Below are 10,805 nucleotides of genomic sequence, written 5' to 3' on the forward strand. Positions count from 1 at the left end.
TTGTATTGCATGTAGATGATTATATTTATTTGGTTCAAACTCTTGATAGTATAACAAGAAAGAGTATCTATACCAGTAGCTCCTAAGTAGGATAGGGTAGGAGTAGGAGTAGAGTAGACTAGGTTAATCGCTGTCGTCTGATAAAAAAAAATTAGCTATTGAGTATCTACTAATCTCTTTCTAATACTTCTGAGGATGTAAGTTATGGTTGCAAAGGAGGGTCTTATTGCTGCATCTTCATCCCAAGAATTTCGAATAAGTTCAAGAAGCTCTTTTAGTTTCTCAGCATCATGCTTTGGAAGCGCCGGTCTAAGTCCATTGTTTGCCACTTCCATGGCTATCTGTCAAGCAAAAAGAAGCAGGATGAGTAGTATTCTAATGCATTTTTCAAGAACATGCAAGAATTGAAAGGATACACTCATTGATTAGCATAGGAAATATTTGAAACTACAAGAAACTGTCTGGATGCTAATACAATTTGAATTTGGGAATTGAATTAGAAATTTTCAGTACACATAAGCTAAGGGTTTTCAACATACCCTTGAAGGGCCATAATCTGTTTCAATATATGGATGTTCACCCGTAATCAGCTCATTGAGTATCACACCATAACTATAAACATCACTCTTTTCATCATAAGGTCCACAACGGACTACCTCCGGAGCCATGTAAACATATGTACCTGAAAAATCAAAACTTCATTCAATAATAATAGTTATATCTAACCAAAACTACTGATTTTCATACACGTTTCACATTGCCCTAAGGTTAAATGTTATCAACTGATTCAGTGTATAGTGAAATCAATGCCTACTACACGTATTGAAAGAATGCTACTGCATGCTTGCCTGTTTCTCCAGTGAGTGCCTTTTCGCCATCATTCAAGAACCGAGCATGGCCAAAGTCTGCAATCCTTACGTGCATGTCATCATCAAGAAAAATGTTGCTAGGCTTCAAATCACGATGGATAACCTTTGCAGGCTTCTGCTCATGAAGATACTGCATTGCTTGAGCAATCTCTAGGGCCATTTGTAGCCTCTCTTCGAGGGGCGGAAGGGGAACCATTCTTTCTTTCCTTCTGCTGCCCGGACCGTGTAACCAAATTTTGAGAGTTGTACTCAAGAATTCAGTGACTATCCAACCATGGCTTGGGGGTTCAAGGCAAGCCCCCATCAGCTGAAGCACAAAGGGGTGGCGCTGCCTCGACAATGTCTCAACCTCTTGAACAAAGAAGCCAAGCATGTGCTCATTTGTTTCGAATAAATTGGGGAAGATACACTTCACTGCAACATCAAGTCCTCTCCATGTTCCCCTATATACATCTGCTGTCGTTCCCTGAGCTACTACTTCTTGTAGTTCAAGCTATTTTCAATGGACACTACTATTACTATCATGGCAAAGAAAAGAAAAGCAAAAATTTCCATGTTCTCTAACCTCATCGGGCTCAATGTACCATCCGAGCAATTTTGCTTGAGCAATGAGGGCAGCAAGACTGGTATGTGGATGGGGCTGCGCTGTGGACTGTGGTCCTCTGGGACTGCTAACAAGGCTGTTGATAGCATCAGGTGGGAGAAGGGATTGGGATTCTTGGGGTTTATCTTTGATATTGCCAGTAAATATGTCCAAGAAACCATTGTCTTGCGCTATTTGAAGGCAGTTCCTTAGGTAATCTCGTGTCCTCTCTAGCTGCATCTTGTACAATTTCCTTACTTCTCTTTGCTTTTGGAGTTCGGCTTCTATCGCTGCCAACTTACGAAATTTTTTTTTTTGGCAAATCAAAGAGAGTCAGAAATCAGAAGAAGAAGTAAGCTTTGGTGCACGTGTTTCAAGAAGTAGCAGGGGGAGGGGAAGAGGAGTCTACTGTGATTAAGGAACGATAGAATTCTTTGTCCCACATCGACAGAATATAGTGGTCATGGAGCAGACAGAAGTTATATAAGGAGTCCAACGCCAACCCAGGAAAATCACGCAGCTACGCGGTGAGCACAGAGCGAACTATTCTTTCGCCTTTTACTAAAGAATACCGTGTGCTCGCCGCAATTAGTGGCATACGCCAATTTTTGGAGAGGTGCCACCCGTTTTAGGGTGGCCCTCTACACTGCTTAGTACAAGAACTTATATGAAAGAAAGGGTAGTATTTATGCCTTTGGTTGGGCCTTACTTGCTTTGGGAGAAAAGGCAGCGGCATTATTTGACTTTGGGTCTCTTGCTGGGGGTTATTATTCGTGGGCTCACACGCAGCAATTCGTGAACTGTAATTTGCTATAGCGTTTGAGACTCGCAAGATAACCACAACCAACAGGCAATTGAACACCCATTTTTTATTGTATAAAAAAAAGCCTTTAAATCATTGTAGTGGTTTCTTTTTAAAATACTATATAAGAGATATATGGCGGTGTTTTAATAGATATTAGAACATGAAATGATCCATATGACAATTTAATAGATATTGAAATAAGAAATGGTACAATTTAATAGGTATAGAAATATAACGATTTAATAGATATTGAAACAAGAAATAGTATAGATATATGACAAATTTAATAGTACACAGATATACGGCAATTTAATAGATGTTGTTAGGGCGGAAAATGATTTAATAGATGCTGGGACAGGAAATGGTACAAGAAGAAGTGGGCTAGAAGATCCTTTGCGCTTTCTTTTTGTAAAAAAAAAGTCGTTTTGACAATCAAAAAATCGTTCCAAAACACTTAGTAGAGCAACGTAACAACTTTATCACAAAACAACTTATCATCAGTTCTCTAAGCTGTTAAACCATTTACAGTTTTTCTCGATCGGTTGAAAATTTTCTTTTGCAAATTAGAACTTCAGAACAGGGTTGGATAAGTTCAAGGAAAACTATATGATGAATTCGAATTAAAATAGTAACAACATACCTGTTTCTCCAGCTGGATACTTGCAGGTGGAGGTTGTCGGTAAGAAGTGGCGGATCCCATAACCATGCAATCCCCGGCGCTTCTACAACAGCTGAAGCAACGAATGAACTTGGGCTCTCTGACCAGCTTGGGTGGTTGTGGGTGGACACTGTCGTTCATTACTGTGAACTGGTTTCGAGATCTTGCTTCCTCTCTTATGGATGGATCAAAACCACAACAGCTGGGAGCAAAGGATGAAGCTGCAGCCTTAGTTGTATCGATTCTTGGAGATCTTCAGATTTCACTTTTGTGCTTATAATGTACAGCAGTACTCATCTGTTTTCGGACTTTGTAATGAACTTTTTGTCTACTTATCAATCAGCCGATGCCCTTATTCGTTTGGATGCATTCGTTTAGTCTTTTACTCTTTTGTAGTTTTGTTTCCAAGCTACAACAAAAGAAAGATATATTTAAAACCTCTCAAAACATTTGCAGGGGGGAAAATTTAAAAAAAAATTCAAGATTATAGAATCCGAGGAAAAAGTACTACTACTTATAAATTCAAGATTAAATTTGTAAGATATAAATGAAATAATGGAAACTAGATGATTCTTTTAACATGTTCTTCAATATTTAATCAACTTTTTACCTCACTAATTAAACTATTTCCAACAAAGTGCTATAGTAATATTTGTTTCTTGAAACTCTCCCACAAAAATGCAATCCAAGTGGAGTTTTGCAAATACCAAATTAAAAGTCGATTATTATAACGTTCTAGTACAATGGAAATTTTCTTTTTGCAGGAAGGCCAAAAAAAAAAAAAAGACCATCCATTGGACAAAACTCCACTTGTTTTTTCATTTAATCAGTTTAGGACAAAAGTATATTTACAGGAAGAAAAAGTGAGATTAAGTTTCTTTGTCCGGAAACAAACAAGTGGCGAATTTGTTGAAGATTTTACGTTAAAGTCTCCAGAAAGGGCATATACTCGGGAACAAAAAGGTTGGTGGAAACTTCAACAGTATGAACAATATATACTTGTATTGTATGTATCAATGTATATGCCAAAAACGCTGTATTTTTAAGTTATAACTCTGTCTATTTTTTCTCCGAAATTATGCATAAAATAAAGTCTGCAATCGGACTTTTCAATGACAAAAATGAAATATTTCTGATTTGCCCGCAAATCACTTTCAAAGAGATAAAAAAGAAATTTAAAAAAAAAACATAAAAAAAGTATTAACTTTGAGAATGTTCGATTTGATTTCCGAATGATTCAAGTTTTTCATGAACGAGTCGTGCTGATACCTTAATTAATTGAAAGTGTGCAATTCAATTTAAAAGTGGAATTTAATCTTCTTTTAATTCGATAATTAGTGTTTTGCATAGCAAGAAGTTACTGAAAAAAGTGGTTTTTTTTTTTAATATAAGCAATAGTTTGATTGCCACGTTTCTTTTTCCATCTTACAAATCAAGGTAAATCGTTTATATCTTCATTGTTGATCTCCATAAGCTAGTTTCCCTATGTTGCCTAAATTATCAATCAGTAGGAAACAAAAACCAAATTTTGATTGAAAGTAACTAAGCAAGATTTGTTGACAGGATATTGATATCTGGAGATTTTGGGGTTCGGTTCATGCATCAAGATTGGAGCAAAAAGTAGGAACGGTTGATTTTTCCAAAGCCACAATTTTTGACTTTTGTGGCATAATCTTCATCCCACATCGATGAAGTTAGAAGTTGAGGGGAACATAACTCTCAAGCCATCCTTCCAAAGCCACCGATATGTCAGTGGGATTTGCTTTGGAAGCCTTCCCTCAACTTTTAACATCGGTGGGAGGATGGCTCAACTTCTAACATGTTTTGGAAGGATGGCTTTTGGCATTTTTTCTATCTCATATGGGTGGGATTTGTTTTGGAAGCCTTCCCTCAACTTCTAACTTCACCGATGTGGGGTGAATATTATGCCACAAAAGTCAAAAATTGTGAAAGAAACTACCAAATGAATGCATAATAAATAAAAGAGATAAGGAAAGATCGCACCCGAAAATTGATAACGGAGTTCGGTTAATTTTGCCTAATCTCCGAACACCGTCTAAGCGACCCGTTCTTAATAATTTGGGAGAAGAAATTACAAATAATTCTTTTTTCTTTGGTGTTTTATACGGTTTATTTGGATGTATTTTCTTATTCGTGTGTATGTAATGTTTATGTATACACGGGTCTGATTGTGATAATATACCGTGCACGTAAATTCTGTCATAGGAGATTGGGTTTTAAGTGGGACCACTTGTGACCTTCCAGTCTTTTTTTGGGAATTTACTTGGTATGGTAATTCTGTCTAAGGAGATTGTTTTAACGATCTTTCCTGGGAATTACTGAATCGGTTTAATTCACTAGTTGTATTTTGAGTGGGAAATTACCCGATTTTCCCAACAGGGACTGGATTTGTTGTCACAGAAATGGCTACAAACTACAAAATCTTAAAATCATTGTAATATGCAACACGTAGGAATGTGCCCAGAACATGTTTGGTGCACCAACCTATTTTACTCCTCCTGTTATTTTTATTATTGGAATATGGTGTACCAAACAGTTATGAATTCATTTTTGAAACAAAATAATAATAATAAAAATAAATATTCTTATTGTGTGACCATTTATTAAACTGTATTATCGTATGTATGTATGTATGCGTGATGCCTTTGTAATCCAGTAACCTGTTTCAGTCCATTTCTCTGATTTCCAATTTGCAATGAGATGTCATCCTAATTCTAAGAAAGACGGTCTCTTGATGATGGTGTCTTGTCTAATCAGATGCATCAGTTTTAAAAACTAGAAAGTGTTAGATCTAACACCATTTGGATTGCTATTTTTAAGAGTTTTTGTAGGAAAACATACTGTAACGATTTGACGTACACGAGATAAAAAAGTAATTGAAAAATTTGATCATGAAAACCGTAAAAATTTTTCTTTAGAAAACTCATTCCGAACAAAATATTTGCATCAGATGCATCACACAGGTTGATCATAAAATTATTAATCTCCCTAACCTATACATTCACTTCTTTTGTAAGCAACTTATATATGCCCTTTTACCTAACAAGTTTCCTCAGTTGCACATGAATGTTCTACTCGAAATCAACAATCAACGTGCAAATAGGGCTTTCTCCAAGAATTGAGATTCAACCAACGAAGCTGCTAGCTAGCAAGATAACAACTGAAGCAAGCATGAGTTCTACCTGACGATTGAGAATATTAATAAATAGGGCAATGATCAGAGGAGTATAATCATGAATGTGTAGAAGGTTGTGGGATAAGAATAGGTTCAACATGCAAAATTGAAGTCCAATGGATGGTCAAACTCTATACAGGTTTGGATATGTATGTACAGAAACTCTATAAATTTTGTATCTCATGAAGCCACAAATTTCTTCTCATCATAATTGCAGCCAACTTCCCCACTTCTGCACTTCACCCAACCCATAGAGGAAGCTCAAAGGAATGATGCAAACGCAGCTTTTGATACCAACTTAGATATTAAACTGAAATTGGTGCGGAAAGAACCTTTTCGAACTCAATATAAAACATACTAAACTATTAAAAGTAGTCCTAACACTTGCTAGAATATCCTTATTCCACACTTCCTGCAACTACATAAATTGATGAACTTAGTTAAAAGTCCACCATCTAATTAAACAATTCAAGTTGTTCTTGTTCGTTTGTCTCTAATTATTTGATCCTGTTACAATTTTGACTAGAAAGATGCTTCCCCGCCCCCCAAAAAAACACAACTTATTTTGCAATTTGCATGCCCATCACGTATTTAAATGTTCATAGGCCATGATTTTGGTGGCAAACTTACAAAGGCTAGCTTTGTTTATCTTGCAGCCGTCAGAAAAAATGGACTATTTGAACACCGGAAAAAAAAAGAGTGATTATATTGCAACTAATGGCCGAATTCTTGGACTCTTCACTTTTGAATGACCAAATCCCTGTTCATCAACATGCCCTCGAATCCAGTTGAGTCCTCAAAAGTCAATACAGAACTATAAAACTAAATGAAGGTATGGCGAAGAAATATAGACCAGCTGAGTACTAATCTGCACAAAGATAATTCCATCTGTTTCACTTCCTTAAATCCTTCAAGTTAAGAGCATTTCCAAAACTAACTTCAATCTAATTAGGTTGGGTAAACAACAAAAAAGCCCCCTGTGATATAGCTATCTTACAGAAAATCCCCTATAGTTTCAAATCATACGTGTTGATACCTCATGATTTGAAGTAATTTGAACATTGACGGAAATCGTTAAAACAAACGGTTTTGAGTAAATGATAGAAATGCCTTGATAATATAAGCCAAAAATAGTCTAAAACAAACGGTTTTTGATTCATTAGTTTCATTCACTAATAATATAAGCAAAAAGCGTCGATTTCTACAAGTTTGGAGCAAATTTGAGGAAGAATCATGGTTGTTTTATTAAGGTATGAGGGGCAAAATAGGTATTTCAGGTCAAAATTTGCCTTAAAAAACTATTTTTTGGAAGAACCACGCGCATTTCTGGCGCGTTTACATCACACGGGTTAAATTTAACAATTTCCGTTGATTTTTCACTTTACTTCAAATCATGAGGTACCAATGTGTATGATTTAAAATCATAGGGGGCTTTTCTGTAAGATAACTATACCACTTTTTTGTTGTTTATCCAATTAGGTTAATGCAACTCTGTGAAGGATGCTAGGGCCTTTACCAATGTAATAGTTGTGTCTCTCACTTGTACCAAACAGGTTGCAGGCTGGTTTCTGGCTGTAAATTGCCTACTGCCTGTGCAGGATTAAAGAACATTTTCTGGTGGACTGTCCAACTATACATATGGTACAATAGTCAATAGTATTAGTAGGTGCACTTGAACTTCAAATGACTCTCTCTGCTGTTAATTTGTAGAACTAGCACCACCACTACTACTACAGTACTACTTCTTGCAGTCGATTAGGCCCATCCCATTAGGGGAGTTATGTGCATGAGAAAAAGTTTGAACTTGGAAAACTTCTTTGCAAATTTGGCATTTGGGATTCTCACAACTCCTGGAGAAATTTTCTCAGTTTTTGATGATAAGGCCTTAATCAGTGATTCATCAATTGTAACAGTAGTAACAAATCAATTGTTTTCATTTAGTCTCAACAGCCGTACTACAAACCACATATGTTAGTTTCTCATTTTCTATCTCGCATTATCGGACGAGCTCAATACACAAATTACATGCAGCTCACCCTTCTATGATCCTTGATGATGTTTCCTTAGCCCCCCACCACTTTGTTGTTGTTGGTTTTACCATACCACCCCCACCAGCCACTTCCCAATGGAAGCTTTGGCAGAAAATGGTCCCAGAAGATGTCGAATCTCGAATGAGACAATGGATTATTTTAGTCACACATTCTCCAAAAGCTTGAGTGTGATCAAAGAAAGAAAGAGAGGAGGACTGGATTTTTTTGACCTGAAAGTAAAGATAAGTCTCCTAACAATCTCTTATAAATTTAATAACCAATCTGATAGATTTTTTGGAGCATGTGGGCACTCAATCCTCCAAATGCTACTAGAATGGAACAGACTTTTCTTGATCCTGGGGATTTGTACTGTGAGATTTAAAACTTGAAACAGCCTGATGAAGCAAAGTCTATGGAACAAAATTTCCAAATTTCCAATTCCAAAGAGAAAAAATAACAACAGAAAAGCAAAAGCTCTCAACTTTCCCTGTTCCCATGGTCGAAGATCTCCCTTTCCTTTACCCCAAAATACCAATCCCACCTTGTGTATTGCTTCTCATTTCGATCTCGAATCTTCATTTTTTTTGCCCTCTCTTTCTTTTTCTTTTCCTCTGTTTTATCAAAAACTGTCACTCTCCTGCCCACTTGGGGATCTGCTCTCAATCACCCACCCCATTTCTCTTTTGCAGTAGCTGTCTCTGTCTTCCACCTCTGCTTTTTTACATCCCATAATTTTTTACATCATCAAATTCCAAAGAAGAAACAAAAAAATAGAACCCGCTGAAAAAATACTCCAAAAGAAGTGTATCTGATCAAAAGCATAGAAGTACTGAGCATTATTTGAAACGCAAATAACAAAAAAGCCAAACATTTACATCATCAGCAATCATTTTTCTTGATGGGGTAAATAACTAACGAATCAAGCCACTAGCAATAGCCCGATTTGTATCAAGGTGTGTGGTTTCATAGACTGGAAGTTCTTCACAAAATCTATTGTTTCCGAACAATGCCAAATGATCAATTTCAAACAAATCAGAACTCGAATCACTGGCTGCATCTTCATCATCGTCGTCATAATCTTCTTCATGATGATCTTGAATCATTCTATCAATGGCAAAGTTCTCCTTCTTGTGATTCTGATGATAGGCTTTCAAGTTATCTCTGTCTCTTTCAGCAGCTGCAGCAGCCCCTTCAGTTTTCCTCTGAACTGTTGAATTTTGTGACATTAATGGTGGCTTACCAAATCTGTCAGAATCTTGATCATACGTACTTTTGTGCCCACAAGGCCGACAGTCTTCGTCAACAATTACGCTAACAGGACAGAACCTGACCGTCCTTTTAGCACCGTTATTGAGTTTAGCCCTTGAATTTGGTGAACTCCTGCTCAAACATGATCTCGAAAATGAAGAAGCTGATGAACAAGTTGAAACTGATGAAGATACTTGACTAATGGACGAGCTCTTGTTTGATTTCTTCTCAGCATTTGCATCTTCACAGCAAGCCTTTGATTTCTTGGAATGTCCATTAGTGAAAAGATTGTTGATGAAGCTGGTAAGTCGGCCACCGGGGGAAATGGGCTGTTTCACTTTCTTCAAATTCGCATAGATCTTTAAGGCCCTGGATTTCGACTTGATCAGATTTTCCTCTGTTTCAACTGACTCCTGATCTCTGCTAAACATCAAAAACTCATTTTTTTGCTGTCCCCTTCGTGGTGAAACACTTGTCCTAACAAGTTTAGGCCTCGATGATGCAAAACAAGATTTTCTAGTCTTTATCGAGGCGAAAAACTCGGTGTCTGATGATGAAAGTCCACCAGAACTAGAATCAGAGGAACTGGAACCTGAACTAAAGAAGAGAGGATCGTTGTCCAACTCTTTTCTTTGAGAAGAGACTTTCTCATGGACTTTTTTCTCCATCCATTTCTCAATCAAGCAAGCTCTTTTGAGGCTCGCCATTTCTTCATCTTCCACAATACTACTAGACTTTGCTCTGCCTCCATTGTGCTTCTTGATGGAAGTTGCATGACTTCTTTCTTTGTTTAACTTCCACTCCTCACCTTTTTCATCATATCCATCTATTGAACGGTAGATTTCATCTAGGAGGCTGGAAGAAAAAGAAGGGTTCTTGGGCTTATTTCTTGATCTCTCTTCTCTCAACGATTTCTCCCAACTATACATTACTTCTATGTTGTTAAAAAAACAAAAAACTCTACCTCAACTCCCAAGTTGTAAATGAGAAGAGTATAAGAAAAAAAAAAGGGTAGCAAGAAGAAGAAGAAGTAGAAGATGTGGATAGGCCAAAAAGAAACACGAAATTGTCAGCCTTTGAATTAAACTGAACCGATCTGATGAAAGGTTATGAGTTTGGAGGAAGAATGGAATGTGAATGAATGAAGAAGGCAATAGACTAATAGGAGAGAGAGAGAGAGAGGCTTATAGTAGATATATATAAAGGGGAAGGAAGGAAGGAAGGAGAATCATAGGAGTGCATGGTCACCCAAATGGCAGCTTGGCTTTTGGTAACGTGATCCATGTATCACTTTTACAAAAAAATTTAGCTGCTGCTGCTGCTGCTAGTTAATCTCTATTCTCAAGACATAATATGTTGATGATGGTAAATTTGGATTGAAAAAATCATCTACATATTATTATTAAGCACCATCTA

General features: G+C 36.9%; 2 protein-coding genes and 1 non-coding gene across 3 annotated transcripts; 1 reads left to right on the plus strand and 2 right to left on the minus strand.

The window, feature by feature from the left end:
- LOC113702791 (serine/threonine-protein kinase STY17-like) lies at positions 1-3,214 on the minus strand. The gene is made up of 5 exons (XM_027223931.2): positions 2,898-3,214; positions 1,435-1,749; positions 849-1,362; positions 540-682; positions 1-341 (listed from the first exon to the last, which is right to left on the minus strand). Exons 1-5 carry the CDS (start codon positions 3,054-3,056, stop codon positions 156-158), a joined length of 1,317 nt encoding a protein of 438 aa, XP_027079732.1. The 5' UTR covers positions 3,057-3,214; the 3' UTR covers positions 1-155.
- LOC113705145 (U5 spliceosomal RNA) lies at positions 1,971-2,090 on the plus strand. Its single transcript, XR_003451792.1, has one exon. It is a non-coding gene; the product is annotated as a U5 spliceosomal RNA (small nuclear RNA).
- Positions 3,215-8,552: 5,338 nt separating the features above from the next.
- On the minus strand, positions 8,553-10,560 carry LOC113703413 (protein BIG GRAIN 1-like B). Its single transcript, XM_027224765.2, has one exon. The coding sequence runs from the start codon at positions 10,316-10,318 to the stop codon at positions 9,053-9,055; it is 1,266 nt and encodes a 421-aa protein (XP_027080566.1). The 5' UTR covers positions 10,319-10,560; the 3' UTR covers positions 8,553-9,052.
- Positions 10,561-10,805: the final 245 nt, after the last annotated feature.

Source organism: Coffea arabica, chromosome 8e (assembly GCF_036785885.1).
Source record: "Coffea arabica cultivar ET-39 chromosome 8e, Coffea Arabica ET-39 HiFi, whole genome shotgun sequence".
Taxonomy (NCBI): domain Eukaryota; kingdom Viridiplantae; phylum Streptophyta; class Magnoliopsida; order Gentianales; family Rubiaceae; genus Coffea; species Coffea arabica.